Below are 13640 nucleotides of genomic sequence, written 5' to 3'. Positions count from 1 at the left end.
TCAAGAAAACAAGTAATTCCTTTATATGTTAATACACCATCCAAAACCAATTTAAACACTCTTAGAAACATATACAGTAAGGGAAAAAGTATTTGATCCCCTGCTGATTTTGTACATTTGCCCACTGACAAAGAAATTATCAGTCTATAATTTTAATGGTAGGTGTATTTTAACAGTGAGAGACAGAATAACAACAAAAAAATCCAGAAAAACGCATTTCAAAAAAGTTATAAATTGATTTGCATGTTAATGAGGGAAATAAGTATTTGACCCCTTCGACTTAGTACTTGGTGGCAAAACCCTTGTTGGCAATCACAGAGGTCAGACGTTTCTTGTAGTTGGCCACCAGGTTTGCACACATCTCAGGAGGGATTTTGTCCCACTCTTCTTTGCAGATCCTCTCCAAGTCATTGAGGTTTCGAGGCTGACGTTTGGCAACTCAAACCTTCAGCTCCCTCCACAGATTTTCTATGGGATTATGGTCTGGAGACTGGCTAGGCCACTACAGGACCTTAATGTGCTTCTTCTTGAGCCACTCCTTTGTTGCCTTGGCTGTGTGTTTTGGGTCATTGTCATGCTGGAAGACCCATCCACGACCCATTTTCAATGCCCTGGCTGAGGGAAGGAGGTTCTCACTCAAGATTTGATGGTACATGGCCCCGTCCATCATCCCTTTGATGCGGTGCAGTTGTCCTGTCCCCTTAGCAGAAAAACACCCCCAAAGCATAATGTTTCCACCTCCATGTTTGACGGTGGGGATGGTGTTCTTGGGGTCATAGGCAGCATTCCTCCTCCTCCAAACATGGCGAGTTGAGTTGATGCCAAAGAGCTCAATTTTGGTCTCATCTGACCACAACACTTTCACCCAGTTCTCCTCTGAATCATTCAGATGTTCATTGGCAAACTTCAGACGGGCCTGTACATGTGCTTTCTTGAGCAGGGGGACCTTGTGGGTGCTGCAGGATTTCAGTCCTTCACGGCGTAGTGTGTTACCAATTGTTTTCTTGGTGACTATGGTCCCAGCTGCCTTGAGATCATTAACAAGATCCTCCTGTGTAGTTCTGGGCTGATTCCTCACCGTTCTCATGATCATTGAAACTCCACGAGGTGAGATCTTGCATGGAGCCCCAGACCGAGGGAGACTGACAGTTATTTTGTGTTTCTTCCATTTGCGAATAATCGCACCAACTGTTGTCACCTTCTCACCAAGCTGCTTGGCAATGGTCTTGTATCCCATTCCAGCCTTGTGTAGGTCTACAATCTTGTCCCTGACATCCTTGGACAGCTCTTTGGTCTTGGCCATGGTGGAGAGTTTGGAATCTGATTGATTGATTGCTTCTGTGGACAAGTGTCTTTTATACAGGTAACGAGCTGAGATTAGGAGCACTCCCTTTAAGAGAGTGCTCCTAATCTCAGCTCGTTACCTGTATAAAAGACACATGTGAGCCAGAAATCTTGCTGATTGATAGGGGATAAAATACTTATTTCCCTCATTAACATGCAAATCAATTTATAACTTTTTTGAAATGCGTTTTTCTGGATTTTTTTGTTGTTATTCTGTCTCTCACTGTTAAAATACACCTACCATTAAAATTATAGACTGATCATTTCTTTGTCAGTGGGCAAACATACAAAATCAGCAGGGGATCAAATACTTTTTTCCCTCACTGTATGTACACACACACATAGACAGACACACGTGTGTCACACAAAAAAAGTTTCAGCTAATAATCTGCAAGCTCTTGTGTGAATTGTACTGAGCAGAGCATCAGCAATTTATTTATTAATTAATTTTCAGAATCGGCTATATTATTTTTATCCCCACAATTTTGAATCAGCTTGGCTCTCCAATCGTAATAACACAGGAGACAATTGCAAGATACATGTCCTCTGAAATGTGCTGTCAGTTCAGTCTGCTTATTTTCACACTTCAAACAGCTGAGCTAGAACATTGCAGTGATAACACTATAGAGCTCACAGTCACCCTATAAATCACAAGGGTCCTTGCTGAATGACCAAGCAGAGAAATTTCTGATGAGCCCACCTAATCTTAACAGTGCTTAGCCAATTGCATAATGACACATTGGGAATCCTGGACACAGTTGTCTATGACATAGATTGGTACCAGCTGAGCTATAGGTCTGGACTCCAAGTGGAGGATTCTGCCTGTGTAGCGACTAGGGAGCCCCATTTTATTATAGTCTTTGGGGTTGGCATGTCCATCCCATTCACCTGCCAATGAGTTATATACAGGCTGTAGCTTATAAAACTTGGAATATAACTGCAGTAAACTGCTGTCAATTAGGAATCACATTTTATGCATTTATCTTCAACAGCATTCAGAGAGGGCAGTTACTTAAACCCACAGCCAGGACAAGCTGACCAGGCTTTAGGTATCAATATACACTGTGAAAATATCTTAACTATCAACAGCTTGACAGAAGTTGAGTGTCCTGACCCTGAGATAAAATAACCAAGACACCAAATTTAAACAGAACAGACAATAACATAACAGTAACAGCAATATGAGCCTTAAGCCACCTATTCCTAGATCCAGTAGATATTGTGAGCCTGTCTGTGTCTCTCTCATTGGGGTTAAATAATCAATTAAGAAGCACGATAGGAGGAAGGTGAGCTCAGCAAAGGCCAGTAAGGCCGATTATGGAGAGCTGTTGCTACTAAAATAGTCAAGCAAATGTCAAAGATATGTCTTTGTCTTTCAGTGAAGTAATTTAAGACAAAAAAAACTCAAAACATTTATATACGTCATTAACTGGTCAAGGACTTACCTCAATATGCTGTTAAGTCATTTAAGATAAATGTCTTGATCAACACTTGATTATACTTCAGCAGCAAGAGAAGAATGTGCTTTTGAAATAAAATAGCATTTCATAGCACCACTTGTACCTACATCAGCCATTCATCCCCCCCAACCCCCCCTTTGTGGAACATATAATCTCTAACATATACCAGTTATAATTAACACTACAATATTATACCATTGTTAGGTGGAATGCATAGCTCCCCATTACGACATTCACAGTCAGGACTAATATGGAAAAGCATTTGTCACCTCAGTTTTTCAGTATAGAGTTCATAGCAGATGGTCATAGCTGGAAAGTTGCAGACTGATTTACATGCCCGATCCTCGCGAATTCTACATGCATGGAAGCACCTAGTAGAAGAAAATTGTATGCAATCGCGGCGAGTGGGGGCTGCCCCTGTAGCTCCCGGAAACAAAGGCATATGCATTAAACCTTCACGATATAGCCCCCCATTGTAGTCTATGGAACAACTACCGCAGGTCCCCGCTAGTGGCATAAAAATGCTGCTTTATCTTATGCTTTCCCAGGCCCCCCGAAACTGGCTTTCACTTGCTTCAGCCTTATTATCTCAGTTACGTATACAGCGCTGCATTTGTCGCCTTTCATTTGATCCCATGGAGATTCAAATGGATAGGCTACATTTTAAACATGTGAGACACAATAGGGCATCGATGGTAGAATCTGGATGGAAAACAGGGACGTGCAGAGGAGAGGGGTAGCCAGGGCTGATTCGCCCGACAATTCATTCACAGCCCTGCACTATAGTCTAACACCCCCCCTCATCTGAGTCTCTCCATGGCCCTGTTATTGCGTGGTCTTGGGTATTAAAATAAATATATACACATATATATTGTTCCCTCGATAGGATCACATAAAATGTGAGAAATGGAGTGCTGTAAGAGACGAAACTGACACCAGTAAGGCTAAATAGAAGTATTTACAAGTTGCCACAGACAGAGACAAGAGAGTACAGGTGAGAGGCAGCCATCTTGTTGTTTGACTAGTTTCAGACCAGTCTTAGCATTGCTCATTTTGTTTTAAGTTTTCCTTAATTGAAGTTAGCATTGTCTGTAGTTTGCCTAAATTGAAGTCAATTCAGTTCAGCTGCTGAGTTGGTGAAAGTAAACAGGTTGTAGAAAGGAGATTTTGTCAAGGACTAGCAGGAATTCTGTTGCAGGAGGAGCCAGGTGTGGCCAGTTAGGTGTGAATTGGGGGTAGGTAGACAAAAGCTACTTAAAGCAGCTATTGAGAAAGAGCTGCGCTGTTTCTCGCTCACAAAAGTTAAGCAGTTGACAAGGCAACAGGAACCAAGAGACGTAAAAAACAAAAACAAAAAAAAACAACTAACATTTAGAAGAATGTGGGCACTACAGTTTCAGGTTTGCAGAATGATTGACTTCCTGGATGAACTCATCCAAGAAGGTTTCATTTGTGAATGTTGTCGACAGGTTGAAATCCTAGAGATCAAGGTTCGTGATCTTGAGGCTCAGCTTGTTGATCTGCGCTGTATTAGGGATATAGAATAATTGGTCAATCAGCCCATGAGAGAAATGGTGTGCACGCCAAAACCTAGGAAAGTTGAGACCTCAGAGCAGGACAGCGTAGAGAACTACTGGGTTACAGTAGGTCGTAACTGCAGGAAAGGGCATGCCCAACCCCTAGAGAAACCCCAAGAGCTAGAATTGCCCAACAGGTTCCAACTGCTGGACATTGAGTTGGACAGTGACAGCTCAGAGGGTGATGGGGGGGCAGTTGAGCACCAGAGCACCATGGTGCCCACTCCCCCCCAGAAGAGGGAGGTAGTTATAGTAGGAGACTCAATTCTTAGAGGTGTAGATCACACAGTGTGTTCTAGTGCTCTGGTTGCAGATCTCCCTAAACTAGTAGATGGGCTACTGGCCAAAGCCGGGGGGGATCCACTTGTCATGGGCCACATTGTAACCAATGACATAGGAAAGGGTAGGCCAGAGGTTCTGCAAGACAATTTAAAGAGTTAGGTAAGAAACTAAAGAGCAGAACCTCCACAGTAGTTTTCTAAGTTGAACAGGTGGTTGAAATCCTGGTGTAGGGAAGAGGGCTTTAGATTTATGGGGCATTGGTCTTTCTTCTGGGATAGATGGGACCTGTACAAACAGGCAGGGGTGTAAGGTAACGAAGCACAGATACTTTGTTCCTGTACTTAAGTAGTTTCGAGTATTTGTACTCTACTTAAGTATTTATTATTTGTGCCTACTTTTACTCCACTACAATTATGAACAAAATAATTTACATTTTACTATGCTACATTTCCCACATATCCTGTTACTTTTATTATAATTGGAGAGAGGAATTACATATATCTACGTGGAATTAACATGTTTCAGGTCTGCTGGATACTTTTGACCAATCACGCTGTAGCATAATCAGCAGTGTTGTAGTGAGCCTTATACGCAGCTCAAATCCACTCCCTTTCTCCTGCATTAAGCGCATTCATCGTTTTTTCTTTTCCTGATCGAAGATGGACACGAACCTGCGGCCGCATCTGATACTCCGCACTGTGCGATACATGTGTTAACCTTTCAGTGTGCATATTAGGTCTATGATGAAGATCATGTCTTTCTAATTTATTAACATGCAATTGCAGCTGCAGATCACGTGAAAGCATATTATATGACATACTTAGATTTTCAGAAAGCTTTTGATAAGGTTCCACACCAAAGACTGATCCTCAAATTGGAAGCTGTAGGCATTCAGGGTAATGTAAGTAGATGGATTATGAACCGGTTGATTTATAGGAAACAGAGGGTGTCGATTAGAGGAGTTGCTTCTAACTGGAGTGAGGTTATTAGTGGAGTTCCACAGGGATCAGTACTAGGGCCTTTGCTTTTTCTAATACACTCACCTAAAGGATTATTAGGAACACCTGTTCAATTTCTCATTAATGCAATTATCTAACCAACCAATCACATGGCAGTTGCTTCAATGCATTTAGGGGTGTGGTCCTGGTCAAGACAATCTCCTGAACTCCAAACTGAATGTCTGAATGGGAAAGAAAGGTGATTTAAGCAATTTTGAGCGTGGCATGGTTGTTGGTGCCAGACAGGCCGGTCTGAGTATTTCACAATCTGCTCAGTTACTGGGATTTTCACGCACAACCATTTCTAGGGTTTACAAAGAATGGTGTGAAAAGGGAAAAACATCCAGTATGCGGCAGTCCTGTGGGCGAAAATGCCTTGTTGATGCTAGAGGTCAGAGGAGAATGGGCCGACTGATTCAAGCTGATAGAAGAGCAACTTTGACTGAAATAACCACTCGTTACAACCGAGGTATGCAGCAAAGCATTTGTGAAGCCACAACACGTACAACCTTGAGGCGGATGGGCTACAACAGCAGAAGACCCCACCGGGTACCACTCATCTCCACTACAAATAGGAAAAAGAGGCTACAATTTGCACAAGCTCACCAAAATTGGACAGTTGAAGACTGGAAAAATGTTGCCTGGTCTGATGAGTCTCGATTTCTGTTGAGACATTCAGATGGTAGAGTCAGAATTTGGCGTAAACAGAATGAGAACATGGATCCATCATGCCTTGTTACCACTGTGCAGGCTGGTGGTGGTGGTGTAATGGTGTGGGGGATGTTTTCTTGGCACACTTTAGGCCCCTTAGTGCCAATTGGGCATCGTTTAAATGCCACGGCCTACCTGAGCATTGTTTCTGACCATGTCCATCCCTTTATGACCACCATGTACCCATCCTCTGATGGCTACTTCCAGCAGGATAATGCACCATGTCACAAAGATCGAATCATTTCAAATTGGTTTCTTGAACATGACAATGAGTTCACTGTACTAAACTGGCCCCCACAGTCACCAGATCTCAACCCAATAGAGCATCTTTGGGATGTGGTGGAACGGGAGCTTCGTGCCCTGGATGTGCATCCCACAAATCTCCATCAACTGCAAGATGCTATCCTATCAATATGGGCCAACATTTCTAAAGAATGCTTTCAGCACCTTGTTGAATCAATGCCACGTAGAATTAAGGCAGTTCTGAAGGTGAAAGGGGGTCAAACACAGTATTAGTATGGTGTTCCTAATAATCCTTTAGGTGAGTGTATATATTAATGATCTGGACTCTGGGATAATTAGCAAACTTGTAAAATTTGCAGATGATACAAAAATAGGTGGCTCAGCAGATCTCGGTGGCACAGGTTATTCAAAGGGATAATATTCAGTTGTGGGCTGACACCTGGCAGATGAAATTCAATGTGGATGGTGCAAGGTAATACATGCAGGTAACAAAAATGTCCACTATAATTACACTATGGGAGGTACAGATCTAGATGAAGTAACGCATGAGAAAGACCTAGGAGTCTATGTGGACTCCTCACTTTCTCCATCCAAACAATCTGGGGAAGCCATAAAAAAGGCAAACAGAATGCTAGGGTATATTGTTATTGTCAAAAGTGTAGAATTTAAAACAAGGGCAGTAATGTTAAGACTGTACAATGCACTAGTTAGACCTCATCTGGAGTACTGTGTACAGTTCTGGGCACCACACTTCAAGAAGGATATTGCTGCTCTAGAGGCAGTTCAGAGGAGAGCAACCAGACTTATTCCAGGTCTGAAGGGAATGTCCTACTCGGAGAGACTGAGGGAACTGAACCTTTTCACCCTGGAACAGAGGAGACTACGTGGGGACTTGATCCAAGTCTTCAAAATCATGAAAGGCATCGACCACATCAAACCAGAGGAGCTTTTCCAGATCATCAGGGACACACGCACCCGGGGACACAAATGGAAATTGGGCTTCAAGGCATTCAAAATGGAAAACGAGACACTTCACACAGAGAGTAGTCACAATCTGGAATAAACTCCCCAGTGATGTGGTAGAAGCCGAAAGTTTGGGAACATTTAAAAATAGACTGGTTAGGATCCTTGGATCACTTAGTTATTAATGGACACCAAACGAGCACGATGGGTAAAATGGCCTCCTCTCGTTTGTAAACTTTCTTATGTTCTTAAAGCAATATGGGCTACTGGAAACGCCGAGCCGGAGGGTTAAAACATGTAGTGTGTGACCCCTGGGAGCTGAGTGAAATAAGGCTGAAACAGGTGTATTGCGGCTTCTGGAGGCGGCACCTAGCTTCTATATAGAGCGCATGAACCTGTCCTCATTCTATTACATTGTCTTAAATACACTACATATACATATATATAGAAATACACACATGTATAAATAAAGGCTCCTTCAAGACATGACATGTTTAAAATGTAGCCTTTCCGTTTGCCTCTCCATGGGATCAAATGAAAGGCGACAAATGCAGTGCTGTTTCACACGGAACTGAGAGAATAAGGCTAATGCAAGTGAATAGCGGCTTCTGGAAGTGCGGAGCCCATGGGCTAAAGCATGCCATTTGCGCACCTGGAAGCTGTGAGATATAAGGTTTAAACAAAGGCATATCGGTTTCTGGAGACGCGGAGCAGGCGGTTTAAAACATTCGTGTGCGGCACCTGGAAGCTGCGAGATGTAAGATGTACCTGCTGTAGTTGTTCCATAGACTACAATAGCGGACTATTTCGTGGAGGCTCAATGCATATGCCTTTGTCTCCGGGAGCTACAGAAGCGGTCCTCAGTGGCCTCGATTGCATACAATTTTCTTCTTGGTGCTTCGATGCATGTAGAATTCGTGAGGAACGGGTGATTTACATCAACTGCTGGCTGGTGTTCAGAGCCAAATTGAAAATGTATATGGGGGATTTGCAATATTGCCATTGTTAGTTATTGCATGTTACACAAGAATATAAGGAACATATAAACAAGAGGGCTCAGTCCAGCTCACTCATTTGGTTGGTAGTAAATGAAGATGCTCTCCAGGTGTTTGTTTTTGAAGACTCAGGGGGAATCTGCTTCAACAATGTGGCTTGTTCAAGACTCCCACCATCCTTAGTGCAATGAGTGCCTCCTGTTTCAGTCCCAAAAAACATCCCTTTTCCCAATTTTCACTTGTCCTTGTTTCTGTGTTGATCCTGTGTTTATTGATACCTTTCAGGATATTCAAAGCTTTTATCAAGACCCAGTGTAGTCTCCTTTGTGTTGTCTTACACGAGTGAGACCAAGCAATAAGTAGATACTTTTAAAAGGCACATTCACTTATTTTAAACTTTCAAAAAGTTGTACTATAGGACACAATATTGACCTTTAAGTGTTTCTGTATGTGTGTGTGTGTGTTGGGAGCAGGTGTATCCATGTTTGATTGCATGCTGAGGGATATGCGTTACAGTGAATCCACTGAGCATGTGTGTGTGAGTGCTGTATGTGTGATTGTAGGTGTTTTATTGTGGTGTAGGCTCTGCTCTATGTCTAACCTCTCTCTCTCTCTCTCTCTCTCTCTCTTTCTGTGTGCTGTGGTTGGTGATTTGCAGGACATGCTCCCTCCAGCCAAAGCAAAAAAACCATAAAGCAGAGGTTCCTCAAACTGCTGCCTTGTTGCCAGCCCAGCACCACCCCCTCAGTCAGTGAATGCAAGTGCCTCTTTCGATCTCTCTCCCCCTCTCTCTCCGTCATCACAGAGCCTCAGAGGCAGGACTCTGGTGTAACCTAGGCAGAGTTAAGGTTCCTATTACCATCCATTCCAAAAACATTTTACTGGTGTTTCTGAGTGCTGTTTTCAACCAGGTGCCAACCTGGAACTGAGTTGGTGTCACTGCTAAATAAGTAAAAAATACATAAGAACAGAACCTTTTTGAGAACTGAAGTATTCACAGTCTTTTTAATGTATTATTATTGCTAAAGTGTTACTGATTTAGCGGCAACTTGAAACACCAGGTCAGTTCCAGGCCCGCAGAACAGAAGTCATAGCAAATAAGTGAACTGAGCATTGAAAACAGCATGTGCAGTAAGATTAAAAGCACATATGGTTCAATTATTGCTTAAAATGCTGTAAATTCAGGTAGATGGTATTGTAACCCAGCACCTCCTGTTGTAACAGCTGTATGTATTATGCCATTCTGACAGAAACTAAAGCCTCTGTCTTTCTTCATGTAGAAAAAAGAGCATTCAGGTCCAAGGCTTTCTAATACCATGGCAAGAAAGTGAGAGAGAAATGACTATGACATTTATCTAAATTATAAACTTCAGAATCAGCAACACACCTTTCATTTCTCAATGTTTTAAAATAAAAATAAAAGATCCAGTTAAGATCTGCACTGATTAATTATTGTGTCCTGTACCTTTGCTAGTTCTTTATCAAGGTTCTTGTGACATCCTTAACAACATCCTTTAACTGCATCTTAACAGTACTGATTTTTTTTTTTTTCAAATGTTTAATGCTACTATTCCAGGACTTCATACATCGGATGTTATAATATACTTGGGAATTTGTATTATGGTATCATTATCAAATAAAAATAATATATATATATATATATGTTATTTTTAATACTGCACAGCAACAGATCATGCCTCTAGTCTGAACTTTTCAGAGCCCTTGTGCTTAGGAGTTTAGGACTATATGATGATATGTTTTTACACTGAACCTCTGAATGATGGAATAAGCCATCAAACACCCATCCAGGTGTTGAGACTAGCTATATAAGTCTGTTATCATGATGTTAATGATATTTCAATATTAACAGTGTGTCTGTTATGGAATGTATGAATATGTGGTGCTGTTGCCCTCCTGAAAATAAGGCGATTCCCATAATGTCAATTAATGAATGAATTCATTTTTCCAAAACAAACACAAAATGTATTAGATGCACCTTATAAATGTTTATATTTTATATTTACACATTCTATAACATCACCAAAGAGTTATCACAATACTCTAACTGCTTTGTATTATTCACTTGGAAGGTAAAGGTGCAGTATTTAAACACAAAATGTCTTTATGTGTTAATGACTACGTTGTATGCCTACTGAGGGACACTGAGGGATGGGCTAGAGCAGAGAATTGAAGTGTTAATCTTAACTGGGCTGTATTCCCCATCCCCGTCCCCAAGTCTGTGATGAAATGCTGTTAAGGGCTGTGGGTTTTAGGCTAACTAAAAGGACAGATGTTGACTGATGTTACTCCGGTGTTGATTTAGGACATTTTAACATCAAACAAATTCCTAACCTATTCATTGCTTTTTATCTATTTTTTTTCTCCTTTCACGGCAATTTAGTATTTGGTTGATTATTACATTAAATTAATTATGAAAAGATAACTGGATTTGGTTTTAGTGAAGAGGGGTGACAACAGAAGTGTTCACAGGAAAATTAGGGCTCTTTTTTTCTTTGTAATCTATATGAAGTTTACAGTGCCAGTCTGTCTGATATTAATTTAAAATCCATCTCATACTTCTTCAAAATACATTTGGTCATACATTTGGTTTATTTCAAGGTGAACTTACTGAGAGCATGACATAATCTTTTCCTGAGTCAAAATTTTAAGAGTGGCTTGAAACAGCTTTTTTTGACATGGCTATTAAAGTGTGCATGACTTGTCTTGTTTGAAATTATCATTGAGGTCAAGCAGGTGCCCTTGTCAAGGTTGCACTGACACTGCTTGAAGAGCAGGGATTAGGCTTGGCAGCTTGACAGTGACTCCAGGTTTTGCTGACTTAGCTGGAACTCCAGTCAGGGTCTGCATTGAAAAAGATTCTCTACTTCCACATGATGGAAAAACCCTGTTTCAGTTCCAATGATAGTGTTTAGTTATTTTCCCTTGATTATCTGATACTGTTTAGTGTAAATTGCTAAACATTTTGTTTATATCAATTATATATTGTTTCTGTATGGTTTCCAGATAAACAGTGTGCTATATTCTATATTTATTTTGTTGTTCTCTTTTATGGGAATACAATCTGTCTAGAGCAATGTTCAAGAAGATTGTTAGCTGAGCAGTATTTCGTAAAAAGAAGAAAAAAAAACACTTATGCACTTATAGCGTGCATAGAAAGAGTTGTTTTAATGGTTTCATTCAAATGCTCTGCTCTACTCTCTAAGTGTGACATAACCTTACGAGAGTTCAGGTGCTGAAATTATGTCTTTGGTGACAGTCTTGTGGCTTGGGAAATTACAAGTAAAAACTAACATCTTTACACATTAAAAGTGTTTTTTTAGTTAATAAGAAGTACATTTCAGTTGACCTGTTGTTGGAGGACTTGATTTGGATTTTGCCAGTGAGATGAGTCTGAGGTGGGAGCTGTGTGCAGCCAGCAGGTTAACAGTGGTGAGACAAGTGGTGACGTGTCTATCTCTCTCACAGACAGCATAGAGGACGACTTTGAGCTCTCCACTGTCTGCCACCGACCCGAGGGCCTAGACAAGCTACAGCAGCAGACCAAGTTCACCAAGAAAGAGCTGCAGGTCCTCTACAGAGGCTTCAAAAATGTGAGACTTACTTCCAGTGCCTCTCTCTTGTTCCCTCCTCTCTGTCCTTTTTATTTCTTGCTCTTCTCATTTCCTTCTCCTCTCCTCCTCCTTCTTCACACTATATGGTAACACTTTACTATCCTGTTTCCAAATTCCTAATGAATTAATGCAGGATACCTCCATGATCACATGTTTAAGCCTAACCCCAAATCTACAGTCAGATGAAATTCAGTTTTACCCACCCACTGATTGCGAACTTCAAACTTGTACTTCATAACAGTTACATTTATGATTAGAAGAAAGAACCATCACAAAATAGTAAAGCCACCACTGAGTACAGGTTTGTAGTGTTCTGTTAGAGTACGGGTTAAAGTTTTGATCTAATGCCGGCCTTAAAAGGAAAACTATTATTATTATTATTATTATTATTATTATTATTATTATTATTATTATTATTATTATTATTATTATTATTATTATCCAGTGACATGAGAAATTACATACGTATTACAAAATGCAGTCATACAAATCAATATACAATTCAAGTTAAGCATTGCAAAAGTGCATTAGTAATCAATACAAAGAACTATTTAAGAATTACAAAAGTGCAGTAGTAAAATTAATATAAAAATACAAAGCATACATCCTAATTCAAAGGGGAAACAAGTACCTTTTTGATAGACTTGCAGACCGGGTGTGTGGTCTATGAAATGAGATGTGTATATATCTTTGAGGAGAATTGTAGTTTCATAAGAGGTATTACTTGTTTAGATATCACAAAGGTATAAACGTTTAAAGTCCAACTACTTAGAATATACAATATACTTGGAAAATACAAATCGCTGTTAAAGTTCCATATACATTATAATTACTAAACTCTTTTGCAACATATACTTATATTCATCCAATTTACATTTCATTTGGCACAGATATTCCTTCCAGAGATGCTATTGGCTAACCACCAAATCTGCATATTGTTTGAAAGCTGAGTTTATTGGCTACACGCCATCTCACAGACACCACAGCCAGAGTTTTCTTGTCACATATCATTATGCTGTCCCTGTGGGGGAATGGCGCAGGCATATATAGAATAGATCTCTCACATTTGAACAGATTTATTTGCAAATATTCAGTACTGTGCAGTAGTGGTTAGGGCTCTGGGTTGTGGGTTCAAATCCTGGTTGGGGCAGCGCTGTTGTACCCTTGAGCAAGGTACTTCACTTAGATTGCTCCAGTAAAATGCACAGCTGTATAAATGGGTACAAATGTAAGTCACCCTGGATAACAGCATCTGCTAAACGACAAATAATGTAATGTAATGCAAATAGGCTTGTTATGTTCAGAACACCCTAAAGATGATATACAATAGCTTTGTATTAATATGCTGTAAAGAGAGTGTTAACTTCCTGACATTTTGAGCTCTGTACTGGTGTGTGTAGCTCCTACCAAAACACAGATGGTCTTGTTTTTATCA

General features: G+C 40.6%; 1 protein-coding gene across 1 annotated transcript in view; it reads left to right on the top strand.

Moving 5' to 3' along the window:
- LOC136715787 (Kv channel-interacting protein 2) overlaps positions 1 to 13640 on the top strand; it is a 116333-nt gene that overhangs the window by 81745 nt on the left and 20948 nt on the right. The window contains exon 2 of the mRNA XM_066693168.1: positions 12060 to 12184. Coding sequence (XP_066549265.1) covers positions 12060 to 12184 — 125 coding nt within the window. The remainder of the gene's footprint in view (positions 1 to 12059; positions 12185 to 13640) is intronic.

The sequence above is a fragment of the Amia ocellicauda genome, chromosome 20, assembly GCF_036373705.1.
Source record: "Amia ocellicauda isolate fAmiCal2 chromosome 20, fAmiCal2.hap1, whole genome shotgun sequence".
In the NCBI taxonomy this organism is placed as follows: Eukaryota; Metazoa; Chordata; class Actinopteri; order Amiiformes; family Amiidae; genus Amia; species Amia ocellicauda.
The sequence above is the reverse complement of the archived record's forward strand: the minus strand, read 5'-3'. Positions and strand labels throughout refer to the sequence as shown.